This window comes from Lactuca saligna, chromosome 3 (genome assembly GCF_052625555.1).
Source record: "Lactuca saligna cultivar CGN05327 chromosome 3, ASM5262555v1, whole genome shotgun sequence".
In the NCBI taxonomy this organism is placed as follows: domain Eukaryota; kingdom Viridiplantae; phylum Streptophyta; class Magnoliopsida; order Asterales; family Asteraceae; genus Lactuca; species Lactuca saligna.
The window spans coordinates 94,265,637-94,287,074 of record NC_136419.1 but is presented as its reverse complement, the minus strand read 5'-3'; the positions used below and the strand labels follow the sequence as shown (position 1 = coordinate 94,287,074).

Below are 21,438 nucleotides of genomic sequence, written 5' to 3'. Positions count from 1 at the left end.
CAACAAAATAGATTCAAAATTTGATTTGTTTATTTAGCATCCTACTTGAATCTAGTATCCAAAAATTCTTATAAATAATCTTTATAAGAAATGAAAGTTAAGACAATAAACTTTAATTGTGCTTCTCATTGCTTCCAAAATCCAGTCGTTAAAAAACCGATGCATTTTAAGAAACTCTTCTTGTGGATGTAATAGGTTCCATAGTAAGACACAAGACTTAAAAGAAAGTAAAAAATCACATGATGTAAGAGAAAATTTGTTACAAGAAATACTTACATCATGGTGGCTCTTAACTTGATAATCCAGCTTCAATCTCTAACTTTAAAGATCATTTAAGTTGAAGCAACATAACTAATCAGTAAATATATAAAGTATAAAAAAAGACAATGGTTTATAAAGATAACACACAATTGCTCCCTATCTTTATTTTTTGTTCTAGTTTCTTCACTATTTTCTTATATGAATCTTCAATGGCTTCTTCCTCCTAAAACACGAAAGAGATTCTAAGTTTTTATTCATATTTAAGGGGTGTTTGACTTAGCTTTATAAGGACCAAAAGTCCTTTTTGGAAAAGTTGCAAAAATTCAAGTTTTCCTGATTTTTTCAAAAAGTTAATTTTCTTTCTATCAAAAATCCAAAAGTAGGTTTTAAAATTGTTTTGCCAAACATCTTTTGGCTTCTATCTTTTTCTAAAAGATCTTTTGACTTCTCAAAAATTAAGCCAAACACCCCCTTAGATTTTACGATCTCAATGGCTTATACAGATAACACAAAAAATCATCATTAATTTGAAATAAAAGTTGCAATGAGCATGCTTCAATTGACCTATCACTTATCAATTATTTATCATCAAGGCAATACTAATTTCATTCAACAATGCGATGTTTGGTGTGTTTTTTACTACAAATTGGGTGGATTAAATCCGCATTCAAATGAAAAATAAATGTCAAGATAAAGAAAGATAGGAAACATATAAAGAGGTAAGGGTTGTGTCTTGATACGTATAAGAGATATATCATGCATTATAGATATATGTTTAACCTTTTGCATGGCTTAAAAAATTAAGCAATAGTAGTAATTATCATTGTCAATATTTTATAATAGTTAATAGATTAATAGACATATAACTTTCAGATTTTGCTGCTGATCGAATTGATAAAGTTACAAATCTTTTTACGTAAGATACGAGCATTTTCACATGAAGTATTAGACAAAAAGAAGACATGGCCCTCCCCTTTGCTCTCCATCAACTCAATAAAGCCTTTCCACCCACACGTCTCCATCAACTCCTTATAGAGTAGGGCCCTACCCCTTAGTTTATCCCTCCCGCCAACACACAAAAGAATCTTGGAGCACCCGAAAGCTGAAACACACGGGTCCATGACCGGATTATACAACGGGTCATCTAACCCAATCCCTAATCGATTAGCCAAAAGCCACATCTGATTCATGAATGCTTTGTGTTGTTCATGTTTAGACTCTTCTCCAATAAATTCTCTTCCACCAAAATAAGGGTGGATCATAATAACACCCTTTAGGTTAACAACCTTTACTTGGTTCAACCCGACCCGGATAGCCATGTTATGTGCGATGTTGGCTCCTGCGCTATCTCCAGCAAAGAACACATTCTGAAGATCAGCATGGGCGTTTAACCATGACTCCGGACCATTTCCTTTAACATGGGTAGCCACCCACTTGATTGCTTCCCATGAATCCTCGTATGCAACTGGTATATGATATTCCGGAGCCAACCTGTAGTTTACAGACACCGCAATCACGTTGGATTCTGCCGTGATCAAGTTAAGTGTGGGGTGGTAGGTGGAAGAAGCGGCGGATTCAGTCAAGAAGCCACCACCGTGGTAATACATCAGAGTTGGGAATTTCCGGTTAGGGATGTCGACGATGGTTTTGGGAATGTAAAGCCTTACGAAAAGATTGGATTGGTGTGAAATAATGACGTCTTTTGATTGGACGCCGGTTATGGGATCAGTTCCAGTCGGGATGATATCGTTTCCGATGAATCTTTCACATCGGCCATCTTTGTGTATTCGCAGCCAACCATGGAGATGAAGAGGATACTCTTTGGAGGTTGACATGTACTTTGAGGGTGAACCAGAAGCCATTTTTGTGGTAATGGTAGTGAGAAAGAGACGATAGGTGTAATTACTATAGATGCTTGAGGCTAATTAATTGATGTGTGTGCTGATGCCCGATGTTGAACTTCTGCATGGACCATTTCATACATGGAATGTCTCTTCATGCATGCTGAGGTTGATCCAAATGTGTGGTGAAAACGTTTAAAACACAAAAATTATTTATTACATATGAAAAATATTTTATCCTAATTAAATAATTTATAGAATTTTGAGATATAAGATTCATAATTTTAAATTATATTATATCGGTCCATATTTTCACTACAAGAAATGCGCATGCGACAATCACGAAAAGCGGGAACGTCGCCGCTAAAGGTTTTTGCAACGACGTGTCACCGCTAAAAGGTCGCCGTTGTTGTTTCGTTGTAATTGTTCCGTTTGTCACCGCTAATGCTCACTGTTGCCGCTAATGCCAACTGTGGCCACAAAAAAAATGTCACCACTAATACATATGTCGCCACTAATTGTATTTTCCTTTGAACATTAAAATTATAAAAAAGCAATATAACATGTATAAAAACTGTTACGAAACTTTATTTTGCAGAAAAATAGTTCAAAATATTAACCAGACTTAATAATATATTTAGACATATCCGATCCAAAATATTAATCCGTATACATCCGGTACAAAATTTTCATCCAAACATAGTGCAATATATATATATATATATATATATATATATATATATATATATATATATATATATATATATATAATATTCTATTTAAAAGCTTTTAGTATTTTGTATCAGCAGTAAATGCATCAAAATCCTTCTAATTTAGTTGTAAGGTGCTAGCTAAGTGTGTGGCAGATGGTGGCTGACATACTAAATGTGAAAAGAAATAAACAAATAAATGGACTTTACAAAATTCAGACATTAATGAACAAAAATTTATATTTAGAATAAAACTGTTAACAATTGATAAACTTAAGGGCATTACGTTTTCAAAATACAGGGGCCAAACTGAAACTACCGGGAAAAAGAGCAACCTCTCCTTCTTCCAGTCGCTGCCCCAAGCCGGTAGAAACAGTCGTTAGAATGGCGGTAAACGGCACTTACTCCACTTTCCTTAACCTATGTCGTCGTCACCACCACCACCACAACCGCTATCATTCATTTCTTTCATCTCCCCTGCACACGTATCGCATCACCGGCTTCCTATATTATTTCACTCATAATCGGGCACTCAGCACCAGCGCTGAGTCGGCGGAGCCACCTGAATTGTCCGGCAGGAACGCTTACGACCTCCTAGGGGTTGCGGAGTCTTGCTCTTTTGCGGAAATTAAAGCCTCTTTTCGGAAATTGGCAAAGGAAACTCATCCCGATCTTTCTCAATCGCCCGATGGATTTTCTAATTCCCACCGATTCGTTCAAATTCTCGCAGCTTATGAGGTATGCAAATATTTCGACTGTAATGTTTCTTACCTGTTTGTAGTTTGTAATCAGTTTGAAATTGTTATGTGCTTATTCTATGTATGTTTTGATTATGAATTTGATTTCTCATTGATTCTAGCAAACATAAAAAAACTAAATAACCTTGAAATCTGAAAAAGGAGCTTGATTCTTTCAACTAATTACACGCAGATACTATCAGACATTCAAAAGAGAGCTCACTACGACAACTATCTACAATCTCAAAAACCAATTCTCCAAAAACCCTCAAGACAAGGTTCATCAATGTACACATACGAATCCCATGAAGCAACAGGACAACAAATGGAAGTTGTAGAATGGTTAAAATGGTATAGATACGCCATAAACAACATCGTATCAGAGAAAAGAATAGCAAATGGAACAACCTACTTTGATATACTGGAAAACGACTTTTATTCAGCCATACACACAGCCTACCATGGTCCTCTAATCCATTCAATGGATTTCCTCCCTGATTGTTTTGAAGCTGATGAAAGATCTTTCCATGGAACTTCTGAAATCCTTCATTTAGTTTCAGGACGTGACCTTTTTGGGAAAGTATGCATAGCCAAAAGGGTCCCTGAATTATCACCAAATGCCTCCAAAATTGAGAATTTGGAAGTAGGATTCAAAACTCATGAATTGGGAACTCAAATTAGGTCACAATGTGATGCATACAAAGATCTTGAGTTGCATGTATCAGGAAAGATTGTTGCAATTGCAAATCGAATCCCACCAAAGAGTTCTACTTCCACCATTGACACATCAAATGAAGAATATCAAGATCATATACATGTTTATCTCAATCTACATGAAGATGATGAGGAAGATAAGATGTTTTTGGGAACGATTATTGGATTAGGGAGTAGTGATGAAGAAGGGTGTTGTTATTTTCATAATAATTGTGGTGTAAAGAGTCATGTGGTTATGAAGCATAGGACATTAATGGTGAAACATATGCATTGGTTTCAATTGGGAGAAAAAGCTTCTGTTTGTGAGTGTAGATGCACAAGAGCTCGATTACCTCCAAGTAAATATTGGTTATTTGAGCCTCGTTCAGGGTTGCATGATATTGGTGGTTGGTATGTTGAGACATATGGTAGGGGTAAAAACGGAAAAAATGTTTCATCTCAGAGGTATTGGGATGGTGTTGACTTAAGTCAACCTTTTGAAAGGTATTCTTAATCCTAGATCATTTTGGCTATGTTTGACAAACTAGCTGATAACTGAAAAACTGACTGTTAGCTGAAAAACTAGTTTTTAGCTGAAAAACTAGTTGTTAACTGAAAAGTTAGCTGACAAAAAATGATGTTTGGTAAAAACTAGCCGATAAACTAACTGGAAAATATAAAATGACAAAAAAAGACATTTAGAAGGATATGTTTTTTTTATAACTAATTAAGGGTATATCCGGGACAATTTAAAAAAGCTTCTGAAAAGCTATTGTAAATAGCTGTTTAAAAAGCTAGCTTATTAGCTACTTTTTGGTTTGTCAAACATGACAATTTAAGAAAAAAGCTCAAAAAATAATCTTTTCTAATAGTTTCTTTTGATTTTTATAAAAAATTGAATATGGGTGTATAATTTTTTTTCCTTAAAAACTTGATAAACAATTCTTTTGACATGTAGGAGGGTTCATCCAGCCATCTATTTGCTAGCTCTTGCATACAGAACTTTAGATATAGAAGAATCCAAGAGACATAAACAAACAATTAGAGATATATTTCAAGGAAAAATGTCTGAAATATATAATTGGTGGAAAAGACTTGTGTAATCAAGTTGTATGTTTTTTTTTTCTTTTTTTAATTTAAAGTAGTTTGCATTTACAAATTATGTCTAACAAAAATCTTGTAATGTAAAGAAGATGGTGATTCCACTTTGTGCATTTAATGATATACAACGTATATTTAGTTTATTTTTTAATTTAAAGTAGTTTACATTGTAATTTGGAAAATGTAACTAATTATAACAATGAGAATTGCTTTGTATATGGATAACATGGGTAATTTTTTAAAATACAAAATATCATATATATATATATATATATATATATATATATATATATATATATATATATATATATATATATATATATATATATATATATATTGTGTTTTTTGAAAAGGGAAAAAGATCTTGGCATTTTTCTATTTTTTCCGATTTGACTCTTTTAGCATAATCACATAAAATATCTTATATTTTGTGTTTTTTCGGATTAAAACTCAACTTTGTTTTTTTCCTAAAAAACGCCTTGCATTTTTTTCATTTGTCATTTTTTTTCCAAAAAAACTTGTAACATGTGATGGTTTTTTCAAAAAAAAAAAAAAAAAAAAAAAAACTAAAACATTAGAGAGTTTATTTGAAAATAGTTAGAAGGTTGAGTGTTTTTTTCTGAAAAAAAATCAAAGTTGAGTGTTTTTTTTGGAAAAATAAGAAAATACAATGTCTTTTTCAGGAAAAAAAATAAAGATAAGGTTTAACCCAGAGAAAACAACGAGAGGGTTTTTTAGAAAAAAAAAAAACATGAAAAAAAAAAAAAGCCATCTTTTTCAGAAAAAAATGTTGATATATAAATGAAAACTTGAGAAACAACTACTTCATAGTTCAAAAATAACCCATTTGATTATCCAAAATCAAAATTTATAATTCATAAAATTTATATTTATTCATTTCTTGACAACTTATATGCCTTTGCAGTTTAAACTTTAAAGTCCATCAAGTCTCTCCAACTAACATCTCAAAATGGCAATCTACTTGTCGTATATATATTTTTTCACATAATTCAACATAAAAATCAAACAAGGTGTATATACCATATACTATATACTATATATATAACACGAATATATATATTTTTTACTATATTCTTGTTTAAATCAGTTGAGTAGATCCTCCCACTTGCAGTATTGTCCGCCCGCTAGTGCACGGTAGTACCTGTCCCTGCAGTACACCGGCCTTCCATCAGCCGCCTCAGCAGCAGCAGCTGCCAATTTATCATCTGCCTTCACTTCCAACGGCAATCTTAAAAGCTCCTCTTTGCTGTAATATTAAAAAAAAATATCACTTTATTACTTTATATATATATTTTGGGTAATGTATTTTAATTTTTTTACCTATAGTACTTTCATTTGTTTGGGTATAATTATAATAGCATCTTACTTACTTCCATTTTGTTTTCTTAGTAAGTTATCGTACTTTACAAAATCTACTAAATCATATTCATAGCATTGCAAAATACAAATCTTTTTTTTTTCTTATTAGGACATTTTACTTTAAAAAATCTAGAAAATTATAATGTTGACAAAATGCTATGTATATTGATATTTCTTATATGTATATAATCCTTGTTTTAACCTACCTCATATTCGCATTGATCTTTGTAGCTGCAACATAATTTTCATTTGCAAATGTTTTTTGGAAGAAATCTTCAACTGGTGTAGCAAAAATAATCAATGAAACAGCTGTCACAAGTAACACCCCTGTTCCCACTAGGGTTTGTTTCAACAATTTTATCACTGGTTTCACCTACATTTATATAAAAAAAAACAAATATTTAATTAATGAATTACAATTAAAAAATTTATATATTTTTTTTTCTTAAAACTTTTGGTTACCTTGTATGACCCCAATAACCTATCACGCGCCAGAATCTGCAAAGAAAAGAAGCAAATTATAAATTTAGTCCAAGATCAAAGTATGTAAAATGACTATTTTGCCCTTACCTCGGGAGGCTTTACCCACATTTGTCCATCATACCAACCACTCTCTTCGTATGGGATCACAGCTGATAACAGTCTGTCACCAACGTAACTCCATCCCTAAATATATATAAATTTTAAATTTATATATAAATTTACCATGAAACTTATATAATTTGGAGTAGTTTTAGATTTATTTAAAAAATGAGATATATATTTATTATACATACCAGATAAATCCTGAGGACAACTAATGATACAAGAAAAAGCGTTCCAGTTCCTGCCGCTAGTAAAAATCGTAAAGGATCCTGCATGGAAACCAAAACAAAATGTTGTTAATGCTATTGTAATCTACTAAAAAATTTCCACATTTGGTCCTTACAGAAAAAATTTATACATTTAGAGTCCCAAAACTTTTGTAAATTGTTATCCAATACACAGCATTATGATCGGCCAAGTCATATCGGTTAATCGGTACAATCAATACAAGAAAAAGAGTTTAGTGAACTTGATGCACAAAAAAATCATTGGTTTTTTCATACTTAAGAATTAATAAAAATAAAAACCCATATTTTTTTTTAGTTTGTAAATATATTTATAAACAAGAAGAAGAAAAAAAAAATTATATCTTACATTTGAAGGATTAAAGCTTGCTGCTGAAACAGGGAGTCCAAGAACAGTAAAAGTAACCAACCAAAGACCTCCAACTCGTATGAAAAAAGATCGTGGACTCAATTCTCCCCATGAATATAATGGTCCTTCTTTCAAAGATGAGTATTCATTCACCTAATAATAAATAAATAAATAAAAGTATGTTATTATTAATTTATTTTTGCTTTTTTCATGTGAAAATGAGAGCATAAAACATAAAAAAAAAAAATTTAAATACATACCGGCCTTTGTTCAAAAGGGACTTCCATTTCCAACCCGGGTTCCCAGCTTTGACCCGGTAAGTTGCTAAATCTTCCATCCATTTCGTCTTTTTTTAAAGCCATAGCAATAGTCGTAACACTCCTCTGAGTTGATGAACTCGAACTCGAACTTGAACTCAGACTCGAACTTCGGTTCCATTTCTGCTGCCAAAACGACGCCGGAGAGATTCTCTGGTGGTCTTTGACTTTTTGACTTGGAGGTGAGAGTAAAGAGCAGTAGACACTTAGTCTGATCATTTATTTTTATTTTTTATTTTATGTCCTGGAAATTTGGAGAATTTCCAGGAGATAAACTCGAACTCACTCTGCAAACGGATTAAGTCGAAGGAAAATTATGATTTTTTCTTTCTTTTAGTTGAGATGGTTTTGGGGGAGGAAGGTGATGTTTTATGTGGTGGGGGAATTTTGGTTTTGGAGATAAATTTGATTTCTTTTTTATTTTTTCTTTTGAGGTTTGGTTGTTTTAGGACACGTGGCATCATAGTAGCGTCAGATTAAATTATGCATCTAGCTTTTTTTTTTTTTTTTTTTTTTTTTACAAAACTTTAAAAATGATCTGTGTGGTTTTCAAAAGTATAAAGTTTAGTCCCTAAACTCAAAAAACCTCATAAATGGTCTCTATGGTTTCAAAACTTTTAACAAATAGTCTTTTTTGTTAGCTCCGTTAGATTTTAGCCGTTAAGTGAAGGGTATTTCTATCATTTCACTGTCACATGGACCATTTATGAAGATTTGTCTTATTTATAAAAAAAAAACTAATTATTTAATTATTTGATATTAAACGGTATTTCTGTCCATTTCATCCCACCCCCTTTTCTCTCTCTCTCTCTCTCTCTCTCTCTCTCTCTCTCTCTCTCTCTCTGTGTGTGCTTGTTTCAGCAATAACACCAAAACCACCGCTCTTAAGCCTGCTTCCCGCAATCCGAGCTCAAATCGAGCCCTCAACAGCCACAGAACACGAAATCAGACGGATCACACTATTTCTTCACTCTTCGCGTACCTTCCGATACAAAATCCGGAAACGATTCGGATTTCGAATATGAGAGTTTGTTAAATTACGGGCTAACGATTTCGAGTAAAGGTCTGGAGAAGGAGTTAGAGGAGTTCGATCGGGTTTTAGAAGAGTATAGTGCATTTTCGGTGAAAGAGGTCAAGAGCAGTGTGTTAGCAACGGTGGCAGTGGAGAATGGTGGTTCTGTGGAGGCTAAAGTCGCAACGTATTGGATGACGTTGGCGCCAAATGTTGAGGATTATAGTGGGTCTGTTGCGAGGATGATTGTTGAGGGATCAAATCAGTTAATCAAGGAAATTTTGGGGTGTGGGGATGTGACGGTGGATCGATTAAAATGGGGAAATGAGTTTTTGAAGAAGAGGACGAAACCCGGTTCAAAAGCTGAAGTTAGTCCAAAAGCTTTGAAGAGAGTGAAGAGGTATCATCTTGTTTTCTTCTACAACATTACTTTTATCCATTGAACACTTCTAATTTCGTATCTATTCAATTTCATTTTGTTTCACGGTTAAGAGATTGACAAAGATGTCAGAAGGCGTAGCAACCAGGATTCTCTCTAGTGTTGTGAAGGTATCTGGATTCATCACAGGCTCCCTCGTGAACTCCAAACCCGGCAAGAAGTTCTTCAACTTCATCCCTGGTGAAATAATTCTCGCGTCTTTGGATGGTTTCAATATGTATCCCTTCTTAAATCATTATTTTTGTTACCATAAATAATTCTCGAATCATTTCTCACTTCTATTTCTGGGTTTTTGTTTGAAGATAAAGTATGTGAATCCCTTGAAGTTGCAGGGAGAAACGTGATGACGGTAGATCTGTGTGTTTTGATCGGAGTGGAGGCATGAAGTAAAGGGGTTAACAGGTTTTTGTTCGCAAAACCACCGTCTAAATACCCTTCACTTAACAGGTTTTCAATCGAAATAAAGGGGTTGCTGAAGGGAAAGGATGACGGTGGATCTGTGTGTTTTAATCGGGTAGAGGCATGAAGTCACTTACCTTGCCCGGTGTCACCTGGTGGTGATAATGGCAGAAGGAGCAATAACAGCTTCGATTCTAATGGAGAAAGTGGTTCGATGTTTTTGAGAGAGAGAGAGAGAGAGGGGGGGACCCTTTAATATTAAATAATTAGTTTTTTTTAATAAGACAAATCTTCATAAATGGTCCATGTGGCAGTGAAATGATAGAAATATCATTCACTTAACGGCTAAAAGCTAACGGAATTAACGAAAATAACTATTTGTTAAAAGTTTTGAAATCACAGGGACCATCTGTGAGATTTTTTGAACTTAGAGACTAAACTTGATATTTTTGAAAACCATAGGAACCATTTTTGAAGTTTTATCTTTTTTTTTTTAAAGAAAAAAAACACCATTTGTGTTGTTACGATCATAAATTTATGAGTAAAATATAAGAATGGTCCCTATAGTTTTGGTAATATTTACGTTTGGTTTCTAACTTATATTTTTAACTCGGAAGATCTTTGTTGTTTTATTTTGTTACGTGTTTGGTCCCTGCTATTTATTTTTGTTACGCACTTGATCTCTGTCTTACCTAAAACATATTATCATTTATAAAGAGAAAAATGATGGAGTAGAGAAGGTAAGATGAGAGAGGTAGGGTTAGGTGTGTATTTATTTAAATAAATTAAAAAATTAAGGGAAAATAATCTTTTTAGGTAAGACAGATAACCAAACACGTAACAAAAAAAATAATAAAGATTTTCCAAGTTAAAAAAAATAAGTTAGAGATTAAACGTGCAAATTATTCTAAACCATAGACCATTCGTGTAATTTACTCTAAATTTATAATCAATGGTTCCTTATAATTCTTACAATTTTTTGTTTAATTGTTACCATTAATTTACTTTTCCCTAAAAAAGTTTAAAGTTTATTTGGATACGAGAAAATTGGTTTATATAATACCAAATAAACTTTAAAGGGTTTTGATTAAAAGTGATTTTTAAAAAACTTAAAAACCAATTTTTTTAATCTTTTATGGAATTTGGCCAAGTTGGTCAAAGGGTTTTGATTAAAAGTCGATATAGATTCGTCCCGGAATATTAGTTTTTTAGCGCAATATGTTCATATAATTAATGCCTTGAATATGATATGATAATTGTTTATTTATTCAAATAAAATTATTTAAGAAGTTGGATTCATTAGAAATATATGTGGATGAGTTTTGAGCCGTTAGATATGATATGTTTTCTTTTCATACGTCTTAGAGGCAAAAAGCTGAAAACAAAGTCACCAAATTAATACACAAGTCAATAGGTCGAAATTGAGTACTTGACGCATATAAATCTTTTAAATTTTAAAATATTTTTCCCCTAATAGAGTCAAAATGATGAGAATATCCGTGGATACATGTTTATGTGCGTGTGTAGCCGTTGGTTGAGTGTGGAAAGTGTTTGTTTACACAATCTTATTGTGCGCATTTCTCGTGTGAACCATGTGAGAAGTAAGAGAGCAAGAGAATTCAGAAAACCTTTTGGATGCTATTTGAGTATTTGGTCCATCTACCATGCATAAAATAAACTTTAAGATAAAGAATGCTATTTATACTACTTCTTTCACAAAATACTGAAAATTTACTATTATTCTTTAGGGTAAAATATATATTTTTCCTTCTACCGTGAATAAGTAAATCGGATCAGACCGGTTTTGAGTTTTAAACTGAGACTAGGTACTTCAGTTTCGGTATAGACGAGTGCTTGTTGGCCGATCCCAACTGTGAGCTTTTTATATCACAACAAAAAATGTAACCTTTAGCAATGACAAAAGTCGTAACAATTGACTCCCATTGTCGTCGCTAAAGGTATCAGCGATGACTTGTCGCCGCTAAAAGGCCGTCGTTATTACTCGTAGCTAATACTCGTTTGTCGTCGCGAATAGCGTCGTCTCTAATACATGTCGTCTCTAATATTTGTTTGTCGTCTCTAATAAAATTCTGGCTACCGGTCGGCGTTTTTCCAGCTAAGGTTCCCGGAGTTATTGATCGTCGCAATTGGTCTTCATCGTTCATAAAGGCGTCGCTGCTAATGTTTTTTAAGGATAAAAAACATATTTTTTATGATATTAGTTTATATATATATATATATATATATATATATATATATATATATATATATATATATATATATATATATATATATATATATATATATTATAAAATGCATATTTGATAAAAAAAATACATAAATAAATACATACCACATTACATAAAACATCAAACATACCATATTACATAAACTATCTAATAAATCCCAAATAAACATCTAATATATTATCCATAAATATCTAATAAATTCAAAATAACATCATCCATACATAAAAACAAGAAATACTATGTGTCTTCGTCTTCCCCATCGTTGTTGACGTGGTTTTTAAACGATCAAATAATGTCTCCAATGGTCGTCACAAATGTCGGGTTTTGAAGAAAAGCATTCACATCAACATCCTACAATTAAGTCACAAACACATTAAGTCATTAACAATTCAACAAACTATCAAACCATCAAAGCATCAAATGAATTAAGTCGTTAACAATTTAACAAACTATTAAACGACCAAATCAATTAAGTCGTTAACAATTTAACAAATTACCGAGCTACCAAAAATTACTACAAATACATCAACTTCTTAACAATATAACAAAGCTACCAAATTCTTTAAGAATTTAACAAGTACATGTGTTGGTTGTGGTGCTTGTGACTATGACTGTCATTGGGATTGAGCATTTGTACCTGCAGTTGAAGAAGGTTTAGGCCTAATGTCTCTCACATGCCCCCTTTGTGTACCCAACACCTTCTCAAATATTGCGATCCAATCAACTAGAGTTGGCTATGTGATGAGTCTGTAGAGCAACCTCAGTAACTAAGACATTCTGTATTTTACAAAGATTGTTAATATGCGTTAAAACTAACACAAAAAAAAACCAACAATTTACTTCATTTTTAAATAATAATAACTTACATATTGGTCTTCAACTAAAGAATCAACAAATTCACCTTTTTTATTCACATGCGCACCATGAAATGTTTCAAGTCTATTCAAATTATGTTTAATATTACAAAATATGTTATACTTGAATAAACATTAAAAAATATATTATAACTGAATAACCATTATTTTAACTTTCTTAAAACAAACACTATCGTAGATGGACGTCCCTACACGATTCTTAACTACTTGCTTTTTCGGCATTCTTTGTTTCCGGCGGATCGTTTTTTATGCTTTTCTGTTAAGAAATGGTCAATAGCAGCATTTCAATGCTGCATATCCATACCCGTAGGGGCTTGAGCTTTTGCTGCCTCCACATCCCCTACAAAACAAGTCAAATGGTTTTTTGCAATATTTTTGTGGCCTCTATACCACGCACATATCCAATTGTTCAGTTTCACCCAATAAGTTGGAGCGATGCGATCATTTGTAATCGCTCCAAAATCAAACCACCTCTACAAAAAAAATAGAGAAATTAAAAATAAATCAAAATTAAACAATATTAAATATATAACTTCAAAAATAATTTACTGAAAGATATTGGAACATGCCAACCATTTCGGCTTCAGAAACGTTATTCCATGTGTCCTTATCAAAACCGATGTCCCGCCACATATAGCTCTCAACCTCCCAAATGAAACATTCGTATACCTCACCAATCAGCATGTTAGTATTTATGTCGATACTATCTTCAAAGGTCGGTTGCCGTTAGCTGCAAATAGTTTGTTTTTTTGTAAATATAGATATTGAAGTAACAGTGTTAAATCATTTAATCTAATTTTTTATTGAAGTTTTTTTGTTTTCATATACACATTCATTTGCTATTATTTTGCGAAAACATTTCATTGTCAAAACCTCGACGGCTTATTAGATTACAACTTATTAGATTTACCGTCTTATGTTTTTCATTTTTAACCAAATCAAGCGTTTTTATAGTCTAAACTTAACTAAAAATCATAATCTACATGTAGGAAAATGATTCAGGCCAAAACAAGTTAAATTGAGTATTTATGCATATTTGAACAACAAAGTCAGATTACATTTAATGGCTGAAATAAAAAAATAAAAAATAAAAAATCTGATTTGACACCCTTCCTTGCGGAGCTTGTAACTCATTCAATTTTTAACCAAATCAATCGTTTTTATAGTCTAAACTTAACTACAAATCATAATCTACATGTAGGAAAAAAATTCAAGTAAAAAAAAATTAACTGAGTGAGTTATGCAAGTTTCAAAATTTGAGAGAGTTATCCGGTCCGGTTCCCGGTTCCAAAAATTGACGAAATTATAGTATCGGTCCTGGACCGACCGGTTCCATCGGGTTCCTGTACTGGTTCCGGTTCCGGGACCGGTTCCCCGATCCCTATGCTCATCCCTATATATAGATATTGTGGAAGTTGTACACAATAACAAAGCAATGGGAAAAAGGATGATGGAGAAGTAGACGATAGTTAGCTAGTTTACTTTGGTAGCATCGTAGAAGTGATATTGAATTGTTCTTTTGGTTGAAACTTGATTGGTTGAATTATATGTAGGAATATTAAACAATGTTTGCAAACTTGATTATTGAATATTATGTTTTCTAAGAAGAAAACTTTACTACATGTGAGTAATATGAATTGAATCATCATTAGTTTCACATTATTTATAACCGGTTCTTGTTTGGAAAAGTAACCAAAACCTGCAACCGGTGGTCCGGCTCCCGGTTCTTATAATATTGCAAAACCGGTTCCGATTCTGGTCGGTTCCAACACTTATCCCTAAACTCAATCATTAATCAACATAAACAAATCAATTTAAAAAAAGCAACATATTACATATATAAACATTTATATTATTTAGTATGATATCAAATAAAGATGATGTGCCTAATCATGAAGACATGATTTTCAAGCGCAAAGAAAAGGTGGAGAATGACAGAAAAAACTTTGCAACCTGCCAAGAGGCCGACCGCAGCAGCGGACGGAGGGTAGTGAAGGAGGCCAGTGGTGGAACTTTAAACTACACAAACGAATAGGCGGAGTTCGATCGATGAAGGTATATGAGTCTATTGAGAGGCGGAGGCAAAAGATGTAGCTGATTGTCAGAATGATTTGACTCAGTGAGTCAAGTGAGGAAGAGGGTGAAATCGGAGATGGATTATTCACAAAAGGCTTTTAACTTTCTTAGAATACTTACAGATTTTTCAAAATCCCTCTTAAAAAAAACATTCCAAACTTGTTCCTAGATCCTGGGCAATTTCTAGATTTTTCATGGTGAAAACAGTTTGAGATGAACATTTTTAGAACTTAGATTTCACATATTTCCAAAATTTGAGAAAGTATATATAACCAAATACTTGATGAAATATCAACCTATATCTTAGTATACAAATAAAATACTTGGTAACAAGATAGTGAAATCATAAAAAAGACTTGACATATTATTTACCTAAAAACACACAAATATAACGAATCTGATCTTTGGGTTTACAACTTTATATTAACATGTGTTTATACCATTATAGCAAGGTATTATGGTTTGTTTATTTATGTGTTATACAATTTTAGCATCCTACTTTCATTGAGTACATTGATATTTCCACACACATGGGCATATAGTAAGAAAAATGTCACAGATTAACCAAAATTTGAATTCATAACGAATTAATGAATTAAATTTAATAGCAATAAAGCTTTGAAAATGTTAATTATCATCAAAACTAACAGCCATAACAAACAAATTTGTCTTAAATATCGATCAAGGCAGAAAAAGATAAAGTTGCACTTTTTCTAAAATGACATTGTACTTTCGTGAGATAGTAATCTACTTTTTAAGGGAGTACCTTTGAGTACTTAAAAAAAATGTTTATAACCTATTATTACTTATTTTTTATGTCAAATGTCACTTCTTATTATAAACCTATTGTGAAATTATTTTCTTCAGTATTTATAGTTGTTTTTGGTCTCTACCTTATATTATGTCCCTTTTTTTTAATAAAAAGATAACAAAACCAAAACCATGGAAGGATATTGCACCAATTACAACAGAGAAAATTAAGCAATTGCATGATACTGCCCCATATGATGGCCATAAAGGTAATTAATTTGTGCAATAAATAGTAATGCACATTCAATTAATTTTTTTTGGAAAGCAAAAGAATGTTCAAATCAAACAAAAGTAATTGGGTCATCCTTTCAAATGTTTTTGTTAAAATTAAAGTTGCTGATTTATTTTATTAGGATAATAGAATAGTTTCTAATTTAAATTCTTGTTTATCAAGAACGATTTTTGAATGAAGGAATATGCGGGGGAAATAGAGTCAAGAGACCAAATCAAGAGTTAATGAGATTACGATTTAAAGATGTTAAAAATCAATTGTTGTTGATTTTATGGGATTTTCGTGAAACGTATTATATGTGATTATGTAATTGTAATTGATCAGTTATTTGTCAAATGAGTTAGGTTTTAACCTAACTTTTGTTTGGTAATTTTAAAAGACCTAATTTTTATTACTTAATATATTGTAATGCTTTATATCTTTATATAAACACATATGATTGTTTGTAAAAATTATGCTCTTAAATTGTAATATGTGTTTGTAGATATATAATTATGAAATTAGTTTTATATGATTTTGTTAAATTTCTGAAATTATATAATTATTTGAAGTTTAAAACTTTGAATATAGATCATGTGATGTTAGATTGGAATAAAATTTCTTTTTGTGGATGACTAGATTTTTCAAACACCTAATATGAAAACGTGAATAAATTGCCAATAATTAATTATGTATAGGTGGTGTTTACCTATATAAGGGGAACTATTTCTGGTTTCTTTACATATACATATATTGTTCGATATGATAATGGAAAAAAAACTTACGGTTATTTATGTTGATGCTGCTCTTTACTCTCTTTACTCTCTTTGCTCTCTTTGCTACAGGCATTTTCCTTTATTCCTGTTTTACCATTTTTGTTACACATATATGTTGATATATGAACATTTTTTAAGTTGTGTTTTTAATTATTATTATGGAAAGTAGATGATTAATGATGATTTTAGAATTATAGGTAACAGAATAAATGAGATATTAGTTAGATAGAACGTATGGTCCTTGTTTGTTCCATCTCCATATTATTGTTCTTGAGATGAAAATGATGAGTTAATGTGTGTGATTTTGAGAGAATAAATATTAAATAAATACAAATGGTGATTGATTGTTTTTTTTGTTGCAGATGAGATTCTTATGAGTCCAACAAAACCATTGGTTTGTGTATATCATATCCCGAAGCAATATTGTCAGAATGAAGCGCAGCGTAAAAATCTCTGCGACCAACAAGAGCTTGATCCCAAATGTATCCAAAAAGCTTGTGTTTGTATGGACTCGTAAGCTTGAACAATAATACTATCTATGTACACAATCACATGACTTGATTTCTATGCTGTATTTAATGTCAATAAAACGTTTGTGTCAAACTTTGTGTTCAATCTACTCTTATATATATATATATATATATATATATATATATATATATATATATATATATATATATATATATATATATATATATATATATATATATATATATATATATATATATATATACACACACACACACACACAACACTGCAAGATTGGTCCCTATCGCATTCAAAAAACATTGCATGGGATCCAAAAACTTTCCCACTTGTATAGACGATACAAAATCAAGGTTTTCCGAGTTTTGGGTCCCTGAACAACTTGAAAAGACCATTTTACCGTCTTCATTTCTTTTTCCCTTTTTTTAAATCTATATTAATACCTTTTCTATTTAAAAATAATAATAGAAAAAGAATTCTACCCACCAATCCTCTCCCGTAACCGTACATTTCTCTCTCTCTCTCTCTCTCTCTCTCTCTCTCTCTCTCTCTCTCTCTCCATAAAAAACATGTCAGTTTCATCATCACTATTCCCGTCAAGAATCCCTAATGGCTTCAACGACTTCATCCGAGCAAATCCCATGTCTGACAAATTCTCAGTCAAATGATTCCACCACATTGAGTTCTAGTGCTCCGAAGCCACCAACAACTCCCGACGTTTCTCATGGTGCATTGGTATGCCCATCGTTCAGAACTATGATCTACCTACCTCCTCCGCTCCGACCAACTCAACTTCCTCTTCATTGCTCCTTATTGCCCCTCCATCGCCTCCCCCGCCACTGCTTCTATCCCGACCTTTTCCAGTACTGACTGCCGCAACATCACAACCACCTACAGACTAATAGTCCGCTCGGTCGCCATTAAAGTTAAAGACGCCAATATTTCTGTCTCCGTCTGCATCTCCCACTAAGCTTTTCACTCTTCTACCGTAATCACCCTTGGAAATAACTATTACATAATTGATTGATTATTTCTCAAAAGACAATTACATAAGAATATATAGAGAATACCTAAAGCCTAATGGCTAAAACCTAAAGGGGTTAGGCCGAAACCCTAATCACTAACATCCCTACCCCCCTCCCCGTAGTTTGTTCAGGTGGAGATGATTAAACTGGAAAAATAAACAAAAGAAGAAAACATAAAAACTAGATGAAGATAGCGGCATCGGTGATGGTGGAGCTCTAAGAATGGTGGCTAACCTTGACTACACGTCGGAAAAGAAGTGGCAGCTATAGATTCCGTTGTAGAAAAAGGGAAGAATTACGGTGGCGGTAATGATCATGCAACCAACGATAGAGGAGTCTAAGGAAAGGCAACAAGAAAGAAAGAGAGCTCGAGTTACAGCAGATTGAGCAAATTTCGGTGAGATCGGCAACTGCAATGTTGATGGAGAAAGAAACAACTACAAATTAGAGCCAGCCCGGCAGAGAAGGTTCCATCGGAGGGAGGAAACAACAGCATCAGAAGGAGGAAACAATAGCATCAGAAGGGGCTGAAACAGAAAAAAGATCCAAAGAAGTGGCCAGTCGAAGAGTAGGAAGAAGAGTCGGAGTTTATGGTTATATGAGGAGGTGGTAGAAGTAGAATAGGTAGTGGAAGAAATAGATGAAAGAGCTCTAGCTTTTTGTCGGTGACTGATTTATTATTTAGGCAGAAAAGAGATGAAAAGGAAAAATATGGAACATAATGAAGGCACCTCCGACGACTATTAGTGAAGGTCACCGGAGGTGGAAGGCGGTGGCTATGGGTTGTGGTTAGAAGAAGGGTTTTAACCTAGAGCTCTAATACCATGTTAGATAATTGATTTATTGATTCTGAAAAGACAATTACATAAGAACATATAGAGATTACGTAAATCCTAATTGCTAAACACGAAAGGGCTTCGGCCTAAACCCTAATAACTAACAATAACGACATCGTACTCATTGAATTTCAAGAATGGAGTCGGAGATGTATTGACTGATGAGCAAATTAAGGATTGTGAGGAGTTAGGAATATTAGTCAATAAAGATGATTAGTGGACTCTACTTTAGATCTTCACGAAGCCTGTGGGTGAAATGTATACCCTTCTTAAAGAATGCTCTTGGACTCATCAACTTTCTTGAATTCATTATCAGTAGATACAGTAACACAAAACCTTAACTTTTATATTGATCAATTCCCAAAATTTGTGATTGTTGTTTGTAAATATATGAGCAGGCCAAACATATTCATCAAGATAAGTTAGAGAATTGGGTGGATGTTGAAATATGATGAAGGCAAGGTGCAACAGAAGACAAGGTGTAAATGACTTCATAATGGATTTAATGAAGCTGATGATGGAGGAGGCGCCGCCATCGTCTTCAGAGTCAATTGAGGTCGACAGTGGGGGTAGGTTGCCGATGTGTGTTTAAAAATGAGTGTGTATGTGCCTGTGTGTGTTTGTGTGTTTCTGTTTTGATTTCATAGCATACGCTCTTGTGTATGTGTGTGATTGAGTTAAAAGTGGGTGTATATGTGTGTATGTGTTTTGAGTTGTAGTTGTGTGTGTATTTTTTTAGTTGCAGGTGTGTGTTTTTTAAGAGTTGAGGTATATGTATGTTTATGTGAGATGTTTGTTTAAGCTTCAATGCGTTTCAACAGGGAAAAAGACAAAGTGTGTGTATATGTGAGTGAGAGAAAGATATATATATATATATATATATATATATATATATATATATATATATATATATATATAGAGAGAGAGAGAGAGAGAGAGAGTAGAGAGAGAGAGTACGTTGGGGGTGGGTGGTGCCTCCTATTCCTTTTTTTTTCTTTTTTTAAATCAAAATAGCATTAAAATAATTACAGAAAAAGGAAAAAAGAAATTTAAATGGCATAATCATCTTTTCAAGCTTTTTGGGACCAAAAACAAAGAAAAACCTTAATTTTAGATCATCTATGCAAATGGGAAAGTTTTTGAACCCAATCCAAAATTTGTTGAATACCACAGAAACCAATCTTGTAGTTTTTTTCGTATTTATATAATACATTTAAGATTCATAACATGTTCTTTTGTGAAATTCTCGGACTTTTTTTTAAGAAACAAATAAGAAATCGATACTTTGAAGCACAATAACTTTGACATTAAAAACGGGATATTGAGATTTCTATTCACCTTTTGGAAGCATAATAATTCTGTAACAGATCCACTAAATATGTTCACGCTTTAGGTTTAGATTAATAAAACTTGATTTTATGGTCAAATTCATAAGAAAATACATATGTAGTATTGGTATTTTCAGCAAAAAACTAAAAGTAAAAGAACAAAGCATATGCTTTTGGAAAGTGATAAGATTGTTTTTGTGTTTCATTCATCTCTGTATTAGGCCTTTTTATATTCTGTTTTCCCATCGATTCATATTCATATATCTTTGGTAGGCATAAGCAAACGGACCGAACCGGTCGGAACCGGTCCGACTCGGACCCTACCCAGGAACCGGTTTCGGCCAAAATCAAGAAACAAACCGGCCTGACGGTTCTACCAGTTATGGTTACGGTCCGGTTTTTGTCAGGTTTTCGATTTTGGAATCGGTCTGATTTGACACGTTTCTTTGCGGGGTTTGTAACTCATTCAATTTTTAACTAAATCAAACGTTTTATAGTCTAAACTTAACTACAAAACCTAAACTACGTTTAGGAAAAAGATTCAGGTAAAAAAAACTTAAATTGAGTGAGTTATGCACATTTGAACAACAAAATCAGATTACGTTTAATAGCTATAACATAAAAAAAATTCTGGTTTGACATCTTTCCGTGCAGGGCTTGTAACGCATTCAATTTTTAACAAAATTAAGCGTTTTTA

At 32.7% G+C, this 21,438-nt stretch overlaps 2 protein-coding genes, 1 long non-coding RNA gene and 1 pseudogene across 3 annotated transcripts; 2 read left to right on the top strand and 2 right to left on the bottom strand.

Moving 5' to 3' along the window:
* Nucleotides 1–1,118: 1,118 nt before the first annotated feature.
* On the bottom strand, nt 1,119–2,160 carry LOC145033851 (putative carboxylesterase 2 pseudogene; annotated as a pseudogene).
* Nucleotides 2,161–3,129: 969 nt separating this feature from the next.
* On the top strand, nt 3,130–5,486 carry LOC145037019 (Chaperone DnaJ-domain superfamily protein). The gene is made up of 3 exons (XM_078985566.1): nt 3,130–3,550; nt 3,743–4,746; nt 5,201–5,486. The coding sequence occupies exons 1-3, from the start codon at nt 3,197–3,199 to the stop codon at nt 5,343–5,345; spliced, it is 1,503 nt and encodes a 500-aa protein (XP_078841692.1). The 5' UTR covers nt 3,130–3,196; the 3' UTR covers nt 5,346–5,486.
* An 815-nt stretch (nt 5,487–6,301) lies between these two features.
* CGLD27 (DUF1230 family protein (DUF1230)) lies at nt 6,302–8,567 on the bottom strand. Its single transcript, XM_078985564.1, has 7 exons — nt 8,163–8,567; nt 7,903–8,055; nt 7,500–7,577; nt 7,294–7,389; nt 7,186–7,221; nt 6,930–7,096; nt 6,302–6,610 (listed from the first exon to the last, which is right to left on the bottom strand). The coding sequence occupies exons 1-7, from the start codon at nt 8,436–8,438 to the stop codon at nt 6,448–6,450; spliced, it is 969 nt and encodes a 322-aa protein (XP_078841690.1). The 5' UTR covers nt 8,439–8,567; the 3' UTR covers nt 6,302–6,447.
* Nucleotides 8,568–17,022: 8,455 nt separating this feature from the next.
* Nucleotides 17,023–17,669, top strand: LOC145033850 (uncharacterized). Its single transcript, XR_013677745.1, has 2 exons — nt 17,023–17,135; nt 17,429–17,669. It is a non-coding gene; the product is annotated as an uncharacterized LOC145033850 (long non-coding RNA).
* Nucleotides 17,670–21,438: the final 3,769 nt, after the last annotated feature.

Bases quoted from the DNA above. Each gene is read 5' to 3' on its own strand.
- LOC145037019 (XM_078985566.1), top strand. From the start codon at position 3,197: ATGGCGGTAAACGGCACTTACTCCACTTTCCTTAACCTATGTCGTCGT. The intron at 3,551-3,742 runs GTATGCAAATAT...AATTACACGCAG, and splicing joins AAATTCTCGCAGCTTATGAG to ATACTATCAGACATTCAAAA. The intron at 4,747-5,200 runs GTATTCTTAATC...TTTGACATGTAG, and splicing joins TTAAGTCAACCTTTTGAAAG to GAGGGTTCATCCAGCCATCT.
- CGLD27 (XM_078985564.1), bottom strand. From the start codon at position 8,438: ATGATCAGACTAAGTGTCTACTGCTCTTTACTCTCACCTCCAAGTCAA. The intron at 8,056-8,162 runs GTATGTATTTAA...ATTTATTATTAG, and splicing joins TCCCTTTTGAACAAAGGCCG to GTGAATGAATACTCATCTTT. The intron at 7,222-7,293 runs GTAAGGGCAAAA...TTTTCTTTGCAG, and splicing joins TGTGGGTAAAGCCTCCCGAG to ATTCTGGCGCGTGATAGGTT.